General features: G+C 35.1%; 1 protein-coding gene across 1 annotated transcript; it reads left to right on the top strand.

Annotated features, from left to right (window-relative positions):
- The first annotated feature begins 20129 nt into the window (after positions 1 to 20129).
- On the top strand, positions 20130 to 22387 carry LOC111882909 (F-box/FBD/LRR-repeat protein At5g56420-like). Its single transcript, XM_023879280.1, has 4 exons — positions 20130 to 21041; positions 21649 to 21690; positions 21762 to 21908; positions 22187 to 22387. Exons 1-4 carry the CDS (start codon positions 20130 to 20132, stop codon positions 22385 to 22387), a joined length of 1302 nt encoding a protein of 433 aa, XP_023735048.1.
- Positions 22388 to 26856: the final 4469 nt, after the last annotated feature.

The raw sequence follows: 26856 nt of genomic DNA, 5'->3' as shown, positions 1-26856 counted from the left end.
TGTGTGTATATATATATATATATATATATATATATATATATATATATATATATATATATATATATATATATTAAGGTAATGATTAACATAGTTTAAGGAAACATGTTTTGTTGGAAAACACATGTGTATTCATTTTCCATTTCCGCTGGTACGACGGACGATTTTGCGGCAAAAATAAATGAGTGGCTGAGAATGATTCCCCTATTCTCAACCTTTTTTATTTTTCTCAGTTGAACTCACCTCTCTCTCTCTCTCTCTCTCTATATATATATATATATATATATATATATATATATATATATATATATATATATATATATATATATATATATATATGTTTTGACACACTTATTTTTATGATTTACGGGCGATTCAACTGATTTTTCCTATTTTACTATATTATAATAATCATGAAACACATAATATTCATATAATTTTTCTTTATTACGTCAAATAAGTTACAATTGTTAACCTTAACTATTACTTTGTTTAAGATTTTTATCTTAGATAATCTTCTAAAAAAATTCATTTTTAACGTTTATTATATCTTATTTGTCTAGCCTGAATCTGTGGGTTTTACATATGTGTACGGTCACGCCTTCGCCTTTCCACGGTCTTTAGAAGTTCTTGAAACCACAAACAAAAAACTGTAAGCAAAAGCTTAGTGAGTGCCCCCAAAGTACCACCACGCAAACATTTAATCAAACAGATATCAGGTCCACAACCTCCTGGTTGAATTACCTTTGGCCCACAACCCTACGGTTGGAATGCCCTGGCCCTCAACCCTATGGTTGGAATGCCCAATATATAATGGTTCCACAACCTCCTGGATGGATTACCCTTGTCCCACAATCTTCCGGTTGGAATGTCATGGCCCACAACCTTACGGTTGGCATGCTCGGTCTGTTGACTTAAAAAATGAAGCAGTACAGTCTCAACCCCACCATACCATGTCAACATACACATAACAAATAGCAAATAGCTAACAACAGACAATCATATAAACAATTGATAGTCTATCAGGAAGAACCACATATCACTATTGCATAGCAACATCCTAAATGCCAGGATACAAATCTAACAGATCACTACAACATAACAACATACGGTAAACCAGGATATCAATCCAATGGGTTGCCTTGTTGCCTTCAACCCATAAGTACAATGACGAAAACTCACCTTACAGTCTGATGAATAGCTGATCAATACTCTGCTCCCAAATATCGACAAAAACCCAAATCCTAAATGTCAAAACATTATCCATTAACAATATTTTCCCCAAAATAACCTTGGTCAAACTTGGTCAACGGACAGAAGTCAAGTCAACACCTAGCCGAGTCAACCCAGCCGAGCCAACCCGGCTTAGTCGACCCAACCAAGTACATTGGGCGTACTCTTCTATACACGGGGCGTACTCGATGGTTGACCAGGTTATGGGATGCTGACCGCGTACGCATAGCGTACCCCCTTGTACGCGCAACATACATAGATATTCAGCCCTTTCCCCATTAAGAACTTAATACTCCAAAGTTTCACGTCCAAATTCTGATCCAAGGCTTAAATCCCCTCAATAGTCATAAAGTTTTCAACTTTATGAATTTGCATGCCCATTAAGTACTTAATACACAAAATCTCAACATCTAAATGCCTTAAGACGTTCTATAGCATGCATGGAGCAAAACTAACCATCAAGACCACATTTTTATTAATTAAGACCCCTCCTAAGGTTTTAAAGGACGAATCATTTTCCAAGAGCATGACATGCTCAAGAATCACCATATTTGTGACCAAAAGTGTCTTAAAGGAAGAGATGGCTAGATCTACAAGATATAGTGATCAATTTGTGAGCTTTTTACCTCTTGGGGGTTGCTAACAAGAAGGTAATCTAAAATACAAGATGCTTCTAAGCTCCAAGCTCTTCTCACCACCTTCTTATTCTTTAAGAACACCACCAAAGTACACCAATAGGCTCAAAATGCACTCTTCTCACTTTGGGTTTGCTTGGATTCGATTTTCCTAGATGGAGGTTGGTAAGGGAATGAGAAATGAGAGATAATGATCTTTATATATGGGCAAAACCCTAAAAATTAGGGATTGGAGGTTAACCACATACATCCAGCGTAGACGGTGTACGCCCATCGTACTAGGGTCTGCCTTAGCACGCTCAGCGTACACTCATACGCCCAACGTACTACCTTTTTTCAAAAATCACCAAAATACCACTAAGGGACATTATTGCAATCCTTTCAAACCCAAGGGATAAAATGTAATATTATTTGACATAGGGTTGAAATTGAAATTACATTGACATCAAGATGTTACAAGTATCTAGCTTCATGAGGCTTCAACTTCCTAGATGCATAGCCAATGACCATGCCCCAATTCTTGAGAACTGCCCGTAGACTTGTGATCGACGCATCACAAAATACCTCATAATCATCAACACCCTTAGGAAGGGTCAATACTGGGGCCAACATAACTTCCTCCTTAGGGTCTCAAACATAGCCTGCTACTCAGGCTCCCAATGGAAAGCCACACTCTTCTTCGTCACAAGAGTAAGAGGAACAAAAATAATAGAGAAATCCTAAATGAATCTACTATAATAACCAACCATCCCTAGAAAACTCATAATCTTAGATGGGCACTTCGGGACCTCCCACTTCATAACTGCCTCAATTTTCGTCGGGTCGACCATAATCCTGTTCTGATTGACAAGGTGTTCCAAAAACTGGACCTCTCGTAACTAGAGCTTATACTTGGAGAACTAGGCATAAAACCTCTTTTGTATTAGTACTCAAATGAATTCCTGAAGATACTCCTTATGTTGCTCCCTGGTCTTGGAGGAGACCAGAATATCATTAATGAAAACAATAACTGACCGGTTGAGGATCGGACTGCATACCTGGGTCATCAAATCCATAATCATTGATGGTGCGTTGGTGAGCCCAAATGACATCACAACGAACTCGTAATGACTATACCGAGTGTGAAATGATGTCTTATCCACATCCTCTTTGACTCTCATCTTATGGTACCCCTACCTTAGATGAATCTTGGAGAACGAAGCTGCACCCTGTAATTGATCGAAGAGGTCATCAATTCTAGGAAGTGTGTAATGATTCTTCACTATCAACATGTTTAACTACCGATAATCTATGCACATACGGTGAGACACATCCTTCTTCTTCACAAATAGAATCGATGCTCCCTAAGGTGAACTACTCGGTCTGATGAACTGCTTGCCCAAAAGCTCTTGAAGCTAAGAGGAAAACTCATGTATCTCTGGTGGTGAGAGGCGATACGACACCTTAGCAATCGGGGTTGCACCGGGGATCAGATCGATCCTGAACTCCAACTGCCTAACCGGAAGCACACCAGGTAAATCCTTCAGGAATACATCTGGGAATTCTCTAACTACTGGCACATCTGAAACCGAAAGTCTCCCCTCATCCTGAGTAGCAACCACATACACAAGGTAACCTAAACATCCATGCTAGAGATACTGTCGAACCCTGGTAGCAGAACAAAAATCTGAACCAACCCTGGTACCCTCTCCATAAATGGTTAGTTCTACCACACTTAGGGTTCGAACTACCACCAGGTATCTCTCATAATCGACCATCGCTCCAAATCTGCTCAACTGATCCATCCCCACAATCACGCACACATAGCACATGGGGTTGGGAATCAAGTTAATCGGGTAAGATACCCCAAAAAATCTTCAGAGTACCATCGCGAAATATGCTCGAAGTAGAAACCTTGTGTTTGATGTCAATGGAAACTTGAAACGGATACTCCAGCTCCCCAAGGATCATATCGGAATCCCTACAAAAGAACTGATATAGAAAGGACCGACTCACACCCGAATCAAAAAGCACAAGAGAAAACAAGGAATTCACTAAGAAGGTACCTATCAAAAATACAAACATAAGCATATAGTAAATAACTTGACAAAATAATAAATGGATACATACCAGTAACGATGTCAAGTGCCGCCCTGGCCTCCACCAGCTGATTACACGCATCGCATCCTCTCTGTCGATCATTTTAGAGTTAATTATTTTTTTTTTTTGAAAAATATTTTGAGGATCTTTATTTTGAGTCTGGAATCACACCAGTGTTCATCCAAATCTCTCAAACCAAGGCTCTAATACCAACTTGTAACATCCCAAAAATCATAATAAAAAATTTCATTTTTGTAAAACATTTCCACAACCAGAATACAATCAACCATTGTTTCAAGACAAATGCATAAAATCAGAGTATCAAAAATCTCTCAAACATATATCAGTACCTGAAACCATGAAACCAACAACTGTAAGCCAAAACTTAATGAGTTTCCCCAAAATACCACACACTTAACATAAATACAATACATGCACACAAGGCCTACAACACGAAGATAGACCTCCACCTGAGCCTTTAGATATAAGTTGGATCGCTCCCGAGCCTTTAGCATAATTTGGACCGCTCCCTTGTGCCTACATTATCAACTAGACTGCTTGGGTATCTTGGCCATCAACACAAAATAGGATTGCCTCAACCCAACCATAATACGTCAACATATGCAAAGTAGGTTTTGGTAATCGTACTGATCTACCAAATATAACGATTCACTACAGCATAATAATATCCTATTCACAAGGATACATCGCACAATCTAGTGGGTCGATATTGGTGCTTTCGACCCATGAGTAAATCAAGGAGAACTCACATCGAAATCTAGGAGATAGCTGAATCGATACTGATCCAAATACCAGCTTCACAAGTCACCTATTCAACAAACAGGGACCGAGTCTCAAACTACAGCTCCAAAATACTTCATTTGTCCTAAAGTCAAACTTGGTCAAAGTCTATGGTCAACAGTCAAAAAGTCAAAAGCCAACTTCCAACCAGTCTACACCCTATGTAGAGCCTAAGGTGGCAAAACTAGGGGGTGGCTGTACGTCCCGCGTAAGGGGATTTACGCCTTGTATAAACCCCTAAAACCCTAGCTTAATCATTATGTCTTTAAATCAGACCAAAATCTTTTCCACCTTCCAAATCTTCATTCTTACAAATGTATTAATGGATGAAATCTCAAAATTTATCCATTTGCATGCATACTAAGGGCATAAAACATAATCTAAGTCCAAAAAGTTACCTAAAGCTCCATAACTCATGCATGGATGAATGAAAGTGACCAAGAGCTCATTTTTGTGACTAATAAAACCTAAAAACGATTTGAAATGATACTGCAATGGTATGGAGTAGCTCTTACTCACATACACCATGGTTATGGGGTCAAAATGCATGAAATCCTAAGCATAACTAGATCTAACATAAAAATACATCAAGTTGGGAACTTTATACCATTTGAAGATGGTTGAGGGAATGAAACTTTTGGAACTAAGTTGATTTAAGCTCCTAAGTGGTTCCACAATATTCTTCCTCCTTCATAAGTAAACACAAAACACACTCAACGCTCAAAACTCTAAAAAATGGGATTAAAGTTTGAAAGGGGTTGTTTGGGAGGATGGAGGTTGAGGATGGAAGGGCCTTAAGAGAGTTAGAGCCTTTAAATAGGGCTCAAACCCCAAAGATTAGGGTTTTGGTCCTTGGCAGCTACGTGATACGTAGCTTGATCTACGCCTTATGTAGATCATTATGTCCCCACATTTGGACTCCATCCTACGTGTTGCGTAGGAGACTACCCTACGCCCCGCGTAGAACTACACTTCCCACAACTTATTCTTTTAATTATGAAAAAAAATTAATTGAAAGGATTGAGTGTTACATAGGAACCATAGAATGAGAATATATGATTCCTTAGTTGTAATAAAGGAGTCGCACTCACTTGACGTGGATTAAGAATATAAAATTATGTTTAATGACTAGTTATATGATTAGTATATAGATTGGATTTATTACTTTGATAATTTGTGGATATTTGTGCAAAAACAGGTCAATAATCCCTCTAAATAGAATTTTTAAATAACATGAAATATTTTAGACTTATTTTAAAGAAGTTGATCGATCAAGTAAAAGGAATGATGAAGTTCGTAAATCAATGTAATCATGAAATTAGTCCATAAAAGTTTGTATTAGTTGATATATAAAAGACTTAAAGCATCTTGGCAAAAAAAAACAATAGTGTAACGAGAAAACATGGATCTTTTGGGTTGTATGAAAAGTGCATATAGGCTATGTGATTTTTGAAGTCATAAAAACACATGGATTGTGTGTTCTCCTATCACCACATGTTACTTTTCCATAACATATGCATTTGAGATTGGATTCGCTTCCATCACCTATATTAGACCCTATATCTGAATATAAGTTAGAAAATGGGTTATTTGACTTAAGAAAAAGTATGAAATGTAGGAGTATTTTGGTTACTTAGTAACCTATGTTTGAAATAATAGGTAGGTATTAAATAGCATCAAGCTTAAAAGGAGTTGTTGCATTTCTAACCCTTGAGGTGAGCTTACTGGGAGTACACATCCTTATATTGATTTCTTATTATTGAGTTTTCTAAGCTATTATATGTTGTATATGATGGGTTTTGAGCACTATAACATCCTTATGGTGCACATACAACCCTAATGCCTTGGATTTAAGTTTTCTCTAGTTATACATGCAATAAACAATTTTCCAAAGCATGAAGCCTAAACTAGCATACAACTTGATATATGAATCATAAAAAAAACTAGTTAAAAGATTACCTTTTGTTGTAGCTCGTTGAATTGTCCTTTAAGAACTTAGCACCTCAAGTGTGATGCCTCAAATGGTTCACAAAAAACCACCAACAATTAGAGAACTTGAGAGAGAGGTTAGGCACTCAAAATCGACTATAGTGTCTCTAAGGTCACTAGTGTGTCAAATTTTAGTCCAAGAGGTTACATATATAATGTAGAATTCCAAGGGTTATGTGTAAACCTTAATTCTTACACTTGGGCTTGTAATGGACTAACACTATATGGATACTTAAATAGGCTTAGCCCATCACTATCAATCGTGGATTATTAGCCCAACCTATATATATCTTTGATTTACACAATCAGCCTCTACAAATTTAATTAGTCTCTTTTGATAACTAAATTAATTCCAAATTAATTCTTGATCAATACTAATTAAATAATATGATTCCTAAATTAATATATTATACTTATAATATATTAATAAATCATAAATAACCTCTTTCTCAAATATCCATCCTATCATATTGTTCTAGTGAATGCAACCCAAAATGGACCATACTACTCTCAGGTCAAGTAGATACCAATTATAGTTATGGGCTTAGACACCTAATCCAAAAGTCTCCCACTTGAATAAGTCTAATAACTATAGTTGCAAGTATGACTTCAAAAATTGATAAGCAATCGTAGCTCTTAAAAATCGTCGTCGAACTTTGACGCTCCATTTTAGATAAGGGATCATATAATCCTATGTTCTTCAAGATATCGTGCAGACAAATACATGGAACATAATCATACTTATTTTCAAGCAGTTTGTTTCCCGATTTCCGATTTGTTTGACATAGATCTTAATTGAACACATCAATTGAGTCCTAACTGGGCCTGACACATATGTCAAAACAAAATCATCGAGGGGCCCAATATATCGATTTTAATCCTCCAAGGATTAAAAGGAACATATAAACCTCGACTGATATGCTTATACTAATTACTCGTTAAATCATACATAATATCACGTTTTATAACATCAAGTTACTGATGCGTTTTCACACTATCAATGTACAACCAACTATGTGATTCATGTGAGTGTTGGTTTAATCCAATACTCATACCTTATGGGAACTCATGAATGTTGTAGCAGACTCTTGCTATGTCTAAGCACTTTAGACAATCCACAAGCCAAATTCATGACAGTCTTGCCTTAATACCTACTTCCAAAGTATGATCGACTGTGGATGGTTTGAATAATCTTATTATTCTGGAAGTCAAAACATGCAAAATGAAATAATAGTAAACAATTGACACAAGATAGTAACTTTACTCATAAATAAAACTACTTTTATTTAATCATCAAATGTTAATTACATTTTATCTATTACAAGTTTTTAAACATCTATCTAATCATTAAAACTAGTATCAACCTTTAGCCCAATGCTCCTCGTATGCTGCAAGTGCTTAACCCTACTCAGTCCCTTTGTTAGGGGATCTAATGGGTTCTCCTATGACGATATCCTCTTTGCTACATTCTCATGTTTGGAACTTTTCCAAGTTATTATTCCTCCATTCAGGGTAAATACCCAGCCAGACTAAGAGTGGAAATTATCTCTATCAGTCTGAAAGCTGGCATTACTATACCCTATAACTCTTAAGTCATCACTCCCACCGAGGGTAAGGACCCAACCCTTAGTCCTCCGCAGGTACTTAAGAATGTTCTTTACCGCAGTCCAGTGAGCTTTACCAGGATTCCCATTATATTTGTTGACCATGCTCAATGCAAAGGCCACATCAGGGCGAGTATAAGTCATAACATACATGATCGAGCCAACTGCAGAAGCATATGGTACTCAACTCATCTCTGCTATCTTGTCCTTTGTACTCGAATTCTGAGTCTTACTCAGCATGGTATTCCTTTGGATAGGTAAGTCACCTTTCTTGGAATTCTCCATGTTGAACCATTTCAACACCTTATCCAAGTAGGTACTTTGAGTAAGTCTAATTAGTCTTTTACTCATGTTTCTCAATATCCTTATCCCTAGAATAAAGGTAGCTTTCCCAAGGTCCTTCTTAGCGAAACACTTCTCAAGCCAGGACTTAACCTCCTTCAAAGTTGGTATGTCATTTCCTATGAGAAGTATGTCATCCATATACAACACCAGAAAGCTAACTATACTCCCACTAGCTTTGACATATACACATGACTCATCCTCGCTTCTTGAAAATCCAAACTCTTTGACTTTCTCATGGAAACAAAGATTCCATCTGCGAGATGCTTGTTTCAATCCGTAAATGGATTTCTCAAGCTTACACACACTATTAGGGTACTTTGCACTGACAAAACCCTGTGGCTGAATCATGCAAACATCTTCGGCCAACTTTCCATTAAAGAAAGCGGTTTTGACATCCATTTTCCATATTTCATAATCATGAAATGCAGCTATGGCTAGCATAATCCTTATAGATTTAATCTTCGCTACTGGTGAGAAGGTCTCGTCATAGTCAACTCCAAGAGTTTGTGTAAAGCCCTTCGCAACCAATCACGCCTGATAAGTGCGTGCTTTCCCATCCATGTCAGTATTCTTCTTGAAGCTCCATTTGCACCCAAGTGTCTTACGATCTGGTACATTGTCAACCAAGTTCCAAACTTGATTGTCATACATGGACTGAATCTTGCTGTCCGTCGCCTATTTCCATTTAGCAGACTCGGGGCCTGCCATGGCTTCCTTGTAGTTGTTAGGATCATTTAAATTTACCAGTGTGCTATCACTGATAAATGTATCACCATCTGTAGTAATATGGAAACCATATAACATTAGTGGAACACTAACTCTACTGGAACGCCTTAGAGGTAAGGACTCATCAAATGGTTCAATAGGAGTTTCCCCCCTCAGGTTGAGCACTAGTGTTTGAGGTTCCTTCATCAGTTAACTCTTGAAGCTCTTCAAAGTATATTTGCCTCCCACTATCATCTTGGCATATGAGTTCTCTCTTTCTCTCGAAAAACCCCTCTCCATGCAACGAAGACAACATCGTCACTTAGTCTGTAGAAGAGATATCCAAAAGACTTCTTTGGGCAGTCGATGAAAATACAACGCTCACTACGAGGTTCAAGCTTGTTGTGAGTCTCACACCTCATGAAAGCCTTGCAACCCCAAAACTGGATGTGTGCTAACGAGGGAACCTTCACTGTCCACATCTCGTGAGGTGTTTTGGAAACCTTTTGGTTGGCACTAGATTAAGGATATGTGCGGCAGTCTCTAAGGCATACCCCAGAATGAGATAGGTAACAAAGCTTGAATCATCATGGAACCAACCATGTCCAACAAGGTTCGATTGTGCCTCTCAGCCACACCATTAAGCTTTGGTTTCCTAGGTGGCGTCAATTGTAAAACAATTCCACATTCCTTAAGATAGTCTAGGAACTCGATACTAAGATACTCACCACCTTGATCGGATTGGAGAATATTTCTCTTCTTGCCCAGCTGATTCCCCACTTCTTGTTTAAACTCTTTGAACTTTTCAAAGGTTTCTGACTTATGCTTAATTAAGTAGATATAGCCATATCTGCTAAATCATTAGTAAAAGTCACATAGAAGCGATTAGCATCCCTTGTGGCGGATCTGAAGGGTCCACACACATCGGTGTGTATGAAATCCAACAAACCCTCACCCCTTTCACAAGTACCAGTGAAGGGTGACTTGGTCATCTTTCCAAGCAAACAAGATTTGAAAGTGTCATCCGACTTTAAGTCGAATGACTCCAAGACTCCATCCTTTTGGAGTTGGGCTATGCGGTTCTTGTTGACTTGTACAAGACAAAAATGCCACAAGGATGTCTTATCCAAACTATTGGAAGAATCATTGTGCAACATATTATTCCTAAGTAGTCTACAACCATCACAGTTTCATATACACCATTACAGGGCAATGATTTAAAATAAAATACACCATTATAAAAAACATTGATAGAAACAATTTGATTATCAAATGAAAATCTAAAACCTTGTTTTTACAAACCTTGAAAAGAAATAATGTTTCTCGCCATATCGGATGAGTGGCAACAATTATTCAAATCTAATTCTAACCCACTACTAAGAAATAAAGAATAAACTCCAATCTTGGTGACATGTGACATTTTTCTATTCCCTATGATCAAGATCATCTTCCCGTGCTCCACATCCATACTTCTTCTTAGACCCTGCAAATCAAAACAAATGTGGAAACCACAACCTGTATCAAGGACCCAAGAACTGGAATGTGATGAGTTATTAGATAAAATAGTATAAATACACACATGGGTGGGCTTTATCTTCCCATCTTTGACATCCTGCAAGTATTTGGGGCAGTTTTGCTTCTAGTGCCCTTTATCATGACAATAGAAGCACTCTACATCTTTTAGATTGGTAGAGGGATTAGCAAAACTAGCTTTGGTCCCACTAGAAGAGGATCCATAATGAGACTTTCCCTTGCGGCTCTTAGAAAAAGCCTTCCTCTTCTTCCCTTTCCCATGTCCAATTGCCAGGACTGGGGCAGCAGCAGTAGGAGTAGGAGTAGATACAACATATTTTCCTTATAGACTACTTTCAACAGTTCTCAACAGGCCTTGAAGCTTGCTAAGAGTGACCTCCTCCTTGTTCATATGATAATTCATACAAAACTAATCACAACAAGGAGGCAAAGAGTGTAGGATAATATCAATGGCCAATTCTTCATCAAAAGTGACATTCAACTTCAACAAGTGGTCCACAAACCTTTGCATTTTCTGCAAGTGGGCCGTGTTGGACTCTCCATCCTTCATCTTTGTTGTAATCATAGAGGCAGTGATTTCATACCTTTCTTGATGAGCACTTTGATGGTATCTTTCCATCAAGTTTCGGTGCATCTTAAAAGGGTAGTAGTCCTCATAGGACTTTTGAAGTTCAGTTGTCATAGTGGGAAGCATGATACATGACACCTTTGTGGCATCCTTCTCATGTGCCTTATACTCAACAACCTCTTCAGGAGTAGTAGTGTCTTCATCAATCTCCTTAAGCTCTTTGTCGAGGACATATTCCTTATCCTCGTAGCGAGTGACCATCCTAATGTTCCGTATCCAATCATTAAAGTCCGAACCATCAAAGATGACCTCCCACACAAGTTCATGAGGGAGAAAGAGCTCGAAGGGTTTGAGCCAGAAGCGGTGTTAGAAGACATCTAAAAAAAGACAAAGTTTAGATTAAATAAGAATCCTTAACATAACACCCAAATGAAATATTAAGGCTAGCACCCAACACAATATTTTACAATTCGGAAGAGGGATGTCGTAATCCAATTGCAAAATATTTGAAGGTAGGTAAATGACAATTTACTAATTTGCACCATGAAAAACAAATTTAAATATTAAATTTTAATTGGATTGAAATTCCTAGATTATTTTGAAATTCATTGAACTTTTCAATGACATGTTTAAATCTTGATTATGCCCTTCAAGTTTGTGACTGGGATACCGAGGATCACAAACAAGGTGTGAATAACCATGCAAAGGTGCTTGGTACTCTTGATGTCATTTATCACCTAATCAATGTGTTGGTTAACCACACATGCTCCATTGATCTATAACAAACATCAAGCTACCCTTTGCCACCCTTGTTAGTCCAAGTTAGTGTGCCGGTTAACCACATACGCTCTACTAACGACTTGGCAAGGTGAAAAGTGCAATTTCATGGAATAGCATCATTTTCACATTTTTCCTAAAGTAACTAAGATTGGGAATTTAATAAAACATTTAGTCACTTTATAATTATCATTATACTTTTAATGAGAATTAATTTCCTATCCTACTTGTTCGGCTAACGACCCTCCAGCAATCAAGGAAGTGGTGGTTGAGAGTGGACACCCATTAAACCACCATTTTATAGGCGTTATATTTATATCCCCTTATAGATTGGCTTTGTGAATGAGGCCTACTAATGGTAATACAGATTTGTCTTATACATACATACATACATATATATATATATATATATATATATATATATATATATATATATATAATTATTAAACTTATAATATTATAATATTATAAGGGTTGAATTTTAAACTTTTAAAATTCTAAGGTTTGGAATTAAATGTTTCATAAGTGAGACTTTACAAATTCCAAAACTTGAGGGCAAGTTTTGCAACTCTTCAAAACTTTTGGGTTTCCATAACTTATGAGTTAATGTATTTTAATGAATGAGACTCTTGATGTTCCATAACTTGAGTACAAGTTATGAAGTTCTTTAAAAAACATTTAGATCAATTTTAATTAATAACATTATCATATTATTTATCATTGATCTAATCTAACTCACAAGGCAAGGCAATTCAAATCAGATAATACAAATAATCGACTTATTATCTTAAAATTTGATAATTGTTCTTTAATTGGATGAGGATAATCACTACCATATCAGAAACAACGACTTTTATGATACAAAACAGTTTGTGGTAATGATCTTAATCCAATTCTGGCTAAAACGACTCGAAAATCTGCAAGCAGAAAGTTCTACTCGACGAGTGCATGAACTGGACTCGTCGAGTTGCCAGTTTGTGAGTGAACTCGTCGAGTCAAATCATTGGACTCTTCGAGATCATCAGTCAGAGGCCAGAAAAGTGACTTTTTTAGCTTTGAAAACAAACCACACATCAATATGACAAAAAACAATCCTAGGCTCTGATACCACTGATGGGTTTTGAACACTATAACATCCCTATGGTGCACATACAACCCTAATGCTTTGAATCCAGGTTTTCTCTAGTTATACATGCAATAAACAATTTTCCAAAGCATGAAACCTAAACTAGCATACAACTTGATATATGAATCATAAAAAAACTAGTTAGAAGATTACCTTTTGTTGTAGCTTGTTGAATTGGCCTTTAAGAACTTAGCACCTCAAGTGTGATGCCTCAAATGGTTCACAAAACACCACCAACAATTGGAGAAATTGAGAGAGAGAGAGAGAGAGAGAGGTTAGGGACTCGAAATCGGCTATAGTTTCTCTAAGATCACTAGTGTGTCAAATTTTAGTCCAATGGGTTACATACATATAATGTAAAATTCCAAGGGTTATGTGTAAACCCTAATTCTTACACTTGGGCTTGTAATGGACTAATACTATATGGATACTTACATAAGCTTAGCCCATCACTAATCAATCATGAATTATTAGCCCAACCTATATATATATATATATATATATATATATATATATATATATATATCTTTGATTTACACAATTAGCCCTGCAAATTTAATTAGTCTCTTTTGATCACTAAATTAATTCCAAATTAATTCTTGATCAATACTAATTAAATAATATGATTCCTCAATCACTATATTATACTTATAATATATTAATAAATCATAAATAACCTCTTTCTCAAATATCCATCCTATCATATTGTTCTGGTGAATGCAACCCGAAATGGACCATGCTACTCTCGGGTCAAGTGCATACCAATTATAGTTATGGGCTTAGACACCTAATCAACAGTATATGCTTTGAGTTATTATTTAGTTATATTATGTTTCCTTATGTGCAATGTGTTTACTATGAGTATTAAGTGTGTATTGCATGGAACCTCTTTTGGAAATCATGTTGTTGTTTGTGTTATTAGTGTTAACTTGAAAACTATTTAGCATCCTTTATGTACATACATTTAGGATATGAGATTGCAGGCGTCCCTCATTATATTTGTATAGGATATGACAATTATTGGACAATATATCATTATATGAGTAGATTTACAGATAATCCTTATGTAGTGCATTCTAGGCTAGTTGTCCTTTGTGTGGCCTAGTATGATGGTTTACTAGTGTTATTAGTTTATAAATGAACAAAAGGGAGGATTACTCATGAGGTCCATTACGTAACCATCTACTTTAGTGAGTTTGGAATTTATGTGATTGATAATTAAATGCATTGCATATTATATTGTGTGTTATTCCTCATTTACCATTTTAAAGTTTGGATTTGAATTTGTCAATCTTTAATAACCATTATTTACTCTTTTGGAAATGTTTGGAACTATGGGTTATATAATACCCTTTCTGGTTTGGTTTGGGTCCTTAGAACCCTAATTTGATATATGATGTTTTTATTGATTTTAGAGGTTTGATTCAAGTAAGATAAATTGCTATCTTCTTACTCTATATGAACCAATCCAAGGTAATCTGACTAGCAATTCTATTGTCTAACTTATTTTGAAGTGTGCTTATATTAAAGATCTTAGAGACAAGGAGAGAAAATAACAAGAACATTTTGAAGGCCACACCTTGTATGGTTATCTTGTACTTTTTATGCTATTGTAATGTCACATCCTCACCAATTTTGACCTTTTAAAACTATTTTGAACTTTCAAACTTGTTTTGAAATGATGAGACCATATGATTTTCATCAACTAAAAAACGCAAAGTATTTTGATAAAAGAAAAATAATTTAAGTATTATTTTAAACTATGCTAGTGAATGGTGTTTCAACTTTAAATCTTATATATCTTTAGTAGATTATCTGGATAGGAATATATTGTATATAATATATAATATTTGTTACTCGGTGTTTAAATTTATGCGTTTTCTTGTATGATGTTATTGATTTATTATATGTAAAATAAAAAGTTTGGTGTCATTTTTTGATTTAATAAAGTGTTGTTTTATCAATGTGATAACTGATTCAATTCGATTGTATAAAAATTAAGGATGAGCATGGTACCATTTGGTTCCGTTTTGAGTCGAAAACAAAATTTAAATGACTAGGCTCATTAAGCATAATAATATATTTTTGATATTGGTTTAAAGCCATCATATTGTAAGTTGAGAAAATTTAAGAGCTTATGCTCATAAAATTTGGTTTGTCATTTTGACAAAATAAATTGTTCCAATACTTTATTTTCTCATAAAGATGCTCAGTAATTTTTTAATAAAATATATTCAGAAATCATATGATAAATCATTTCGAATACCGTGAGAATACCTAAAGTCATAATCTTAATTTTTCAATAAGTAATTACATTTGGAAGGGTAAAGAGTAAAAATATTTTATTATATAAATGTAAAATTCGATTAAAGTAATGGCATATTACAAGGCCGATTCAAGCTGATTAGGCCCTATACAAAATATAAAATTATGTCCTTCAAAATATTTATTTTGGTAAAAGATAATGGCACCTCCGAAAATTATATTAATTAAAAAAAATAATATAATGTAACACTAGTGTTCCAGGTAAATTCTCTTTCAAGCTTTATTTCTTAAAAGTTGGCAAAATGGGTATGTACGCTAGGTGTAGAGGGCTGAGGCCCCATAAACTTTCCTTTGAGAGCCAAGTCGTACGCAGGGCGTAGCAGAGATTACACAAGGCGTACTGTCAGAAAACCTGCTTGGGCCATTCTTTTGGGTCTTGGACCATTAGGGTCAGCATGGTTAAGTTGGGATATGAATGGGAAGGGTAAAATGACCTTTTAGCCCTTATTAAGATAAATGAATATTTGGACCGTTTATTATGGGTTGAAAACCCTGATTATTAATTCGGATTATTTTTTGGGATATGATTAGTGTGAGGAGTTAACAGCAGCTCGAGTGTGTGGTTCAGTTATCTTCATATAGAGGCGAGTCTTCTTACCACACTAGTAGGTCGAATGCACTAATATCGACCCACTGATTTGTATGTGTTGAATGTATATGATTATGTGACTATGATTGATATAATGTCGAACCACTGATTTGTATGTATTGGATGTATATGATTATGTGAAATGTGAAATTGAGAGACGCCTTTTTCTTTGTCTCTCTGATTTTCTAAACTCGCTCACATATGTGGGCCTAAAAAATACATGAAATACATAAATGGGTACAGGTGAATAAACCATAATTTTTTTTTTCGGGAAACCTGGTTTGGGTCAATAAAAGTTAACATTAGATGAATTAGATCGATTTCAAACCTATTTTTGTCCAAAATACCTAAACCTATAAGAATCGATTAGGATCAGTTTGAAAAAAAATGTACTTTTTCATTAGTTTTTCGTATTTTACCGAACTCACTTTAGGTGTTGGAATTTTTCCGAAATTTTAATGGTTGATCAGAAACATGCAAATAAGTAAAACTCATGGTTATGCTATAAGTTAACGCAAGATTGTCAAAATCGAGATCTTACTTAAAATTGTTTTACTTTTTGCTAGATCGTATCGTAAGATCGAATCGGGATCATAAGATCCTACAAAATGAACTCATATTAAAATTTGCTCACAAGATACTGTAATCAACTTTAACTTCTTAAGCATTACCCATAATTTTTGTTGCTATAAACCGTAAATATCAAGAATAAATCATGTTAATTAGAAATAAGATCATTTTGATCATGTACAAGTTAGACATAAGATCACAAATAGATTATTATAGGTATGCTATGCCTAACTCGAGGCGAATCGATGAAATGATGATGCTCTAGAAGACTTCTTGCAACTTGTAAAGCTCGTTGCAAGTTGAATAGACGAATTTTTAATACTCGTCTGCATAGTAAAACTAAAGAGGTAAGATCAGGATCATTTTTCACTTGTAAGATCTTAAAATCGTAAAATCATAAAATCAAAATCGAAATTTTAAGAAACTTAAGTTAATATATTTGCTGGGGATCCGGAACCGTTTAGAGGGTTCAAAATAGCGATTTTAAACTTTTTGAATTTTAAAAAAAGTATTCTCTAGGCATTCAGGATAATACAAGAGGTATAAACCAGCCTTTAGTAACCTCTAAAACCTTGTATAAACAACAAATTGAAGAAATAATAGATAAAATTAATATATACTTTTTAAAAAAATGAAAATTGGTTTCTTATAAATTTGAAAACCAGTTCCACCCAAACCGGTTCCCCTATCAGAATATGTAAACCGATTTAAAATAGATTTAAAACAAACGATTCAGTTTCAAACATGTTTTAGATTACGAATCATATATTTTGAGCACCAGGCCGGTTGTGTCCAATCTTTTTATTTTTTTTGGAACGGCAACTATAAATATACAATATACTCCTAAACTAACACCTAATTCTATCTATATCCGCCACGAGACTTGAACCATCAATCTCAAAAAGTGAGGGCACCACCTAATACCACTGACCTAAAAGCCCTTTGGTGGTTGTGTTCAACCTAGAGGGTGTTTGGTTTAACTTTTGTGGGGCAAAAGTCCTTTTTGTAAAAGGACTTTTTGGAAAAGGACTTTTTGGAAAAGTTATTTTTTAAAATGTGTTTGGATTAGCTTTTGAAGGGAAAAGTCAAAAGTTAAAGTGTTTGGTTTAACTTTTATATGTAAAATGACAAAAAAGGACATGTTTATATGACATATAGTAAGCAACTCTAACTCGATTTCAATTCAAAATCCATTCTAATAATCCAGATTCTCAGGTTTGGGTTTGCTTATGATGAAATTCTGTTTGTATGTTGACTTTGAAAGTCAATTCCCAAAATCTTGCAACAAAAATCGATGTGAACTTTTTTGTTCAAATATATAACTCTATTGCTATAATCCAATATCTAATGACGATAACATTTTGGTCTCAAATAAATTTCACAGCAAATAAATCGGAAGGAGCACATTTCACAGCAAATCAATTTCACAGCAAATAAATTTCACAGCACATCATATCAATTTCAGCAATCAATTACACAATATCAATTTCAGAAATCCTAAATCAAATTGAAATCGGAAATCAAATGGAAATCGGAAATCGGAAATCAAATGTAACATCATAGATCGGAAATCAAATGGAAATCGGAAATAGACAGGAAGAGATTGCAACATCTGAGATCAGAAATCACATCTGAGATCGGAAATTGAATAGAAACAAACCTGATCGCGGGGTTGCAGTCGAACGGTGTCGCCAGTGTTGCAGGTCGCCGGTGTCGCCGGTGTTGCAGGTCGCCGGCGTCGCCGGTGTTTGTTGCAGGTCGAGAGGTCGAGATGCGAGAGAGAGTGCGTGAGCGGAGAGAACAAGAGAAGCTGTGAATGAATGTGACGTTAATTAGGGTAGATAAGGGCATATTGGTAATTTCCAATTTTTAGTTGCTGAAAAGTTAGGAAAAGTCATGTATACGTGACTTTTCAAAAAGTTTCAAAATACTCTATACAAAAAGTCATTTATAAAAGTCATTTTTATCTTACCAAACATCTTTTTGGACTTTTTCCAAAAGATAAAGAAAAAGTCATTTTAAAAGGCAATCCAAACACCCTCCTAAACTCCTATTTGGTTAGGCCTACATATTAAATGCTCTATTGACATAATACTTTTTTTCATTAACTATATGTCTATATTTATTCCGTTAAATATAATATTTAATGGTATGTATAGGTAATAAACTAATTTATTTTCTCAATATAGAACACTATCACTATGCACGCGTAAATTAATAATATATAAAGTTAAAATACAAAATTTAATAAAAGATTGATAAGTGGTTGCATATATATATATATATATATATATATATATATATATATATATATATATATATATATATATATATATATATATATATATATATATATATAGAGAGAGAGAGAGAGAGAGAGAGAGTTAGGTTCAATTGTTTTTACTATCTATTGTGTGCATGTATGATTGATTCTGGACCAATCATTTTAGTTATTTTAAGAAAGTAATTAATGTATATTAAATGTTGAAGATGTAATTAATACCCATTATATCTTCAACATGTAATATGCATTAATTAGTTTATTAAAATAATTAAAATGATTGGTCCAGAATCAATCATACATGCACACAATAGATAGTGAAAACAAAATAACTTAACCCTATATATATATATATATATATATATATATATATATATATATATATATATATATATATATATATATATATATATATATATATATATATATATATAATAAAGGGTGAAAATCTTGGGTAACGTTTAAAACCTGGCGCGATAAGAGTACGTCTTTCCATTTTATGTATATGAATCTACTCTAATAAATGAAGGTTTTTTTGCCATATGTCATCTTCTTATTCATTTGGACAAATGTCATTTTATAAAAATTTTAAATTTTTTATTTTCCACTTGTCATTTTATTGTATTTTTCATTTTATTAAATTAAAATTCCACATTTAATATGTAAGGTAATATATATATGTAAGGTATTTATTAAAAGTGATGTATATATGTAATGTATTCAATATATTAAAGCCTCATTAATTTTAATAATTAAAAAAAAATCTTATTTTTCTTACAAATTCAAAATTTTCAAATTTTTAAAATTTCATATTTATTTTATTTTTAAATAAACCCATGTAATACATTGGTCTCACACCTAGTGTAGAATATACGAGCGACCAAAGAGAGAAATCACTGGAAACTGTGTTGTGTGTGATTTGATATCCGTCTGCGTCTCTAAAAAATTTTTGATTCACATCTCCAAAAAGGCATGAACAAATTTGAACAACCAAATAAGACAACAAAATCTAAAGATGGGGTCGATTTCATCAGTAACATGCCGGATTCTATTCTTCTCTTGATTCTTTCCTTTCTTTTCTTTACAGAAGAAGTAATTCAAACCAGCATTTTGTCCAGACGATGGAGGTATTTGTGGACTTCAATTCCCTCTCTAGACTTATTTTCCCGATTTCACCGAGAAGACAAATTAAAAACAGACGAATTCAAAGACTTTGTGTTTTGGGTTTTAGCAAACAGATCCAGCGATTTGTATCGTTTTAGTTTAGATTGTTATGATTACTACAGCATGTCGACAGTAAGACGGTGGATTCACATGGCCGTTACAAGAAACGTCAAACAACTTCAGTTGACGTTTTACCCTGAAGACGAGAATGAGGATGTCGAGCTCCCCCATTGTCTTGTGACTTGCTGTTCTTTGGAGGCATTAATGTTGGATTTGAATTATCGTGGTCTAAAGTTGCCTAATATTATCGGGTTTCCTGGGCTTAAGGATCTTTATTTGGCCTATATTGACTTGAGAGACGGCAATGTGGTAAAAGGTTTTCTGGAAAGCTGCCCTTCACTTGAGTATCTGGGTTTGTTAGACTGCATGCTATGCAAACTTGATCTTCTTTGTATTTCAAGTCCGAAGCTCAAGAAGCTTAGCATTCTTAATGTGGCTCTTATGGATGATGGCCAGAGTGGCGGAGTTAAGATTTGTTGCCCAAAACTGGTGGATTTGGAGTTAAGAGGTCTTATAGCAAATAATTTTTTGTTTGAATGTCTTGACTCCTTAAATAAAGCAGGGATTGAGCCTAAATTGACGGGGAACATCAAATCTGTATTGTTTCCTGGAATTTCTCATGTGGAATATTTGTGGATCGACCTTTACTTCTTTAGTCAGGTACATGGTTATATACTTTATGCACAACTCTTCATTCCTGTTAAAACAAAAGTTTTCTATGTAATTTCTGCAAGGAGCTTTACCACCTTTTTTTTTTTTTTATAAAAGAGTTTACCCAAATCAGAGAAGACCCTCACTCTAGTTAAATCTTGAGGACATTGATGGCAAAATACAGAAGTTTCATGTTGCAACAATTAATTGTTATGCTTGACCCTCATGCATAATGCATTCATTCTATATAAGTGAAGATGTGAAGAATAGTCTATTAAACAGAATAGAACATTAACTTCTTAAATGTTGTTTCTTTTCTACTTATGGAGAACAAGGTGTAATCTGGTAAATATACTACATGGGTATTTCTTTTTAACTTAATGCAGAAAGAGGGACTTAATAGAGAAATGCATCGTTTCCAAAAAATAAATAAATAGAGAAATGCATGAAATGTTTTGGATCAAAGTTTATAGCTCCAATAAGGGCTGAAATGTGTAGTTTTAGCTTGAATACTTGCCAAAAGCTGAAATGTAGCAATTTTTACTAGACGAATAGTTTCTATAGATTTCTCAATCTATGTTCTTTTTTTTTTTTTTTTTCCAAACTTGGTTATCAGGTAATTCATAGGGAAAAATATGACACTTGGAGATGTTTGAAAGTATCATTTGTTTTCATCAAATTTTTATAATTTGAGTATACTGCAATCCTTACTTTCTGTCATTATTGTAGTGCATTAATGTTGCATGTAATCCGGCTCTACCTAATTTGAAGACTTTGGCGCTAATCACAGCAGTTGATGCCTTCACCATGGATGAACTCATTCGAATTCTCAAATATTATCCCAAACTAGAGTCTCTCAAGTTAATTGTTAAAGAGGTATTTTCATATGATCAAATGGTAGTTTTTTTATGCCCTTCATGACCCGTCTTAATAAATCTCAGTTTTGGCCATAAAAGATCACAGATGGTCTTTAGACTAAGTTTTCACAAACCCTAGATGCAATCTTAAAAGGATTTGAAGTGGGTACCTTCACATTATCCTACTATATGCGTAAAGACAATTGAGTCAATATTTAGTCTTTTCATGAATTAAAAACATTAGTTTAGATTTACGCACCTCACATGAAAAACTTATGTGTTTGTTTGATGCTCTAGGAATTCGATGGGCCGGAAGAGCGGGAGTTGCATGAAGGTGATGCAAGAAAAATGATGACTCAAGATGTGAAAAAGGTTGAGTTTTTTGAATTTAAGGGAGAAAAGCCGAAACTCGTTTTAGATTGGCATGAAGTCACAATTATGGAAATGGTTTTTAGTTGGGGTACCAAAGGCAAGTACTTTTCTTATAATAGATTATGATGTTACAAGCTTTCTGGTAAACCATAAGTAGCACCTACTTACTCATGTAATGAGGTAACTAGACTTATTGGTTGGATTTGGAGTTTTGCTTTATGGTTCTTTAGTTTCAACTATAACTAGAAAATACATATTTTTGCTTTATTCATTGTTTGCGTTTTATCAAAGGGTTATTTTCTATTAGTGCTAATATTTATTACGAGATTCATCAAAGTCTACTTCACGATCTATCAAATAAGGAACAACCGGGTAGGGTCATATTGGAGGTAGAGTCCGTTTGGTATACGAAGTACACTGTTTGGAAATCCCACTTTAGACACTTCACTAAATCCAACCTAGACATCAACCCCGTAAGTAGATCAATTAGTATAACAACTTTGAAACACTGATAAATCTTGTTTATAGGTTCATAATAACAATAATGAACTTAAACATAAGTTACACTTAAAGTACGATAAACATAACTCACTTAAAGGTGGTTTAGCGAGAAATCGGGCTTTGCGTGGGCAGCACTTCGTCGTTGAATCTTTGTAAAAAGATTCATGTAGCGCTTCAACGCGCACCTTACTATACTAAAACTATAGAAAGAGAATTCGAATCACGAGGGATCGAAATGCTTGAGGGATAAGAAGAGAAATACTCTTGAACCAAGAGAATGATGCAAAAAATATGAGAGCCTAGAGCTTCTTATTTATAGTAATTGAATTTTCAAAAACCACCATCTATAGTTACTTAAATTACCTTATAGTTATTTAAACGACTAAACACCCATTTATAATACTATTTTATATAGATTAAATTATATTTGTACTAAACTAATGTCGAAAGTACTCAACACTAGTCTTATAACGACCGCATCGTCAACACTTTTCTAATGATATATATACATATGTATATGTATATATGATTTATACTTTATTTTAATATGTAAATATGCTATTATAAATTATAACTCGTTTATAGGAACTCTGTTTTTGAGGTTCTTCAAAATCCGTGCGTAGCTATCGGCGAGATCTATAACTTTCGTTTAGACTCCGTCGGCTAATTTTGACTTTATTTTTCATCTATATTTTTATAAAATTAAATGATTTTGCTAAAATCATAACTCTTTCATACAAACTCCATTTTTGGCATTCTTTTACTCAAAATTATTATTTCAACGAGTACTACAATTTTCTTTTTGGTTGCTTTAAATAAAAGTCAACCATTATCTTCGTAGCTTTTTACGTCATACATTTATTATGCGCGTCTGACTTTTATATCTTATAAAAATCATATATAATTCATACGGAGTCAGATTTCTATGAAATTTATATTTTCGAGATCGAGAAGATGTGTACTTTATATATATATATATATATATATATATATATATATATATATATGTTTTGGCGTACTTATTTTTATGATTTACGGGCGATTCGGCTATTATTCCTATTATATTATATTATAATAATCATGAAACACATTATATTAATATAATTTTTCTTTATTACGTCAAATACGTTACAGTTGTTGACCCTAACTATTACTTTGGTTAAAATTATTTATCCTAGATAATCTTCTAAAAAATCATTTTTAATGATTATTATATCTTAATTGTCTAGCCCGAATCTACGTGTGTTGTAGATGTGTACGGTCATGCCTTCGTCTTGCCATGGTCCTCAGAAGTTCCTGAAACCACAAATTAAAAACTGTAAGCCAAAGCTTAGTGAGTTCCCCCAAAGTACCACCACACAAACATATAATCAAACATATATCGGGTCTACAACCTCCGGGTTGGATTACCCTTGGCCCACAACCCTACGGTTGGAATGCCCTGACCCTCAAACCAACGGGTGGAATGCCTAATACATAATTGTTCCACAACCTCCTGGATGGATTACCCTTGGCCCACAACCTTCCGGTTGGAATGCCCTGGCCTACAATCTTACGGTTGGCATGCCCGGTCTGTTGACTTTCAAAACGAAGCGGTACAGTCTCAACCCCACCATACCATGTCGGCATGCACATAGAAAATAACAAATAGACAACAACATATAATCGTATAAATAGTTGATAGTCTACCAGGCAGAACAACATATCACTATTGCATAGAAACATCATAAATGTCAGGATACAGATCTAACAGATCACTACAGTATAGCAACATAAGGTAAACTAGGATATCAGTCCAATGGGTCGCCTTGGTGCCTTCAACCCATAAGTAGAGTGAGGAAAACTCACCTTACATTCTGACAAATAGCCAATCAATACTCTGCTCCCAAATATCGGCTCAACCCAAATCCTAAATGTTAAAACATTATATGTTAATAATATTTTCCCCAAAATACCCTTGGTCAAACTTGGTGAACGTCAGAAGTTAAGTCAACACCTAGCCAAGTCAACCCAGACGAGCCAACCCGGCTTAGTCGACCAAGTCGGGTACATTACGCGTACTCTTCTGTACATGGGGCGTACTCAACGGTTAACCAGATAATGGGATGTTGACCGTGTAGCATAGCATACCACTTCGTACGCGCAACATACACACATGTTCAACCCTTTCCCCATTAAGTGCTTAATACTCCAAAGTTTGACATCCAAAGTCAGATCCAACGCTAAAATCCTCTCAATAGTCATAAAGTTTTCAACTTTATGACTTTGCATGCCCATTAAGTGCTTAATACACAAAATCTCAACATCTAAATGCCTTAAGACATTCTATAGCATGCATGGAGAAAAACTAACCATCAAGACTACATTTTTATGAAACAAGACCCCTCCTAAGCTTTTAAAGGACAACTCATTGGCCAAGAGCATGCCATGCTCAAGAATCTCCATATTAGGGACCAAAAGTGTCTTAAAGGAAGAGATGGCAAGATCTACATGATTGAGTGATCATGTTGTGAACTTTTTACCTCCTGGATGTTGCTAAGAAGAAGGTAATCTCAAATCCAAGATAATTCTAAGTTCCAAGCTCTTCTCGCCACCTTATTCTTCTTATACAAGAACACCACCAAAGTACACCAATGGGCTCAAAATGCACTCTTCTCACTTAGGGTTTGCTTGGGTTCGATTTTCATAGATGGAGGCTGGTAAGGGAATGAGAAATGAGAGATAATGATGTTTATATATAAGCAAAACCCTAAAAATTAGGGTTTGGAGGTTAACCACATACGTCCAGCATACGCGAAGTATGCCCAACATACTAGGTTCCGCCTTAGTACGCTCAGCATACACTCATACGTCGAACATACTACCTTTTTGCAAAAATTACCAAAATGCCACTAAGGGAGACTCTTGCAATCCTTTCAAACCCAAGGGATAATATGTAATATTATTCGACATAAGGTTGAAATTGAAATTACCTTGACATCAGGATGTTACATGTATCTAGCATCATGAGGCTTCAACTTCCTAGATGCATAGGCAATGATCCTGCCCCACTGCTAGAGAACTACCCTTAGACTTGTGATCGATACATCACAAAATACTGCAAAATCATCAACACCCTCAGGAAGGGTCAATACCGGGGCCTAACATAACTTCTTCCTTATGTTCTCAAACACAGCCTGCTACTTAGGCCCCCAATGGAAATCCACACTCTTCTTCATCAGACGAGTCAGAGGAATAAAAATATTGGAGAAATCCTAAATGAATCTACTATAGTAACCAACCATCCCTAGAACACTTATTATCTTAGATGGGCACTTCGGCACCTCCCACTGCATAACTGCCTCAATTTTCGCCGAGTCGACCATAATCCTGCTCTGATTGACAAGGTGTTCCAAAAACTGGACCTCTCCTAACCAGAGCTCATATTTGAAGAACTTGGCATAAAACCTCTCTTGTATCGGTACTCAAAGTAATTCCTGAAGATGCTCCACATGTTGCTCCCTAGTCTTGGAGTAGACCATAATATCATTAATGAAAACAATAACCGGCTGGCCGAGCATCGACCTACATACCTGGGTCATCAAATCCATAATCGTTGCCCGTGCATTGGTGAGCCCAAATGACATTACAACGAACTTGTAATGACTATAACAAGTTCGAAATGATGTATTATCCACATCCTCCTCTCTGACTCTCATCTGATGATACCCCGACCTCAAATGAATCTTGGAGAACCAAGATGCACCCTGTAATTGATCGAATTGGTCATGAATCCTAAGAACTTTGTAATGTTTATTCACTGTCAACATGTTCAACTACCGATAATCTATGCATATATGGTGAGACCCATCCTTCTTCTTCACAAATAAAATTGGTACTGCCCAGGGTGAATTCCTCGGTCTGATGAACTACTTGCCTAAAAGCTCCTGAAGCTGAGAGGAAAACTCATGCATCTCTAGTGGTGCGAGGCGATACAACACCTTAGCGACCGGGGCTGCACCAAGGATCGGATCGATCCTAAACTCCAACCGCCTAACGGGAAGCACACCGAGTAAATCCTCCGTGAATACATCTGGGAATTCTCTAACTACTGG

This window comes from Lactuca sativa, chromosome 5 (genome assembly GCF_002870075.4).
Source record: "Lactuca sativa cultivar Salinas chromosome 5, Lsat_Salinas_v11, whole genome shotgun sequence".
In the NCBI taxonomy this organism is placed as follows: domain Eukaryota; kingdom Viridiplantae; phylum Streptophyta; class Magnoliopsida; order Asterales; family Asteraceae; genus Lactuca; species Lactuca sativa.
Note: the sequence above shows the minus strand (reverse complement) of the source record. Positions and strands in the feature narration are given on the sequence as shown.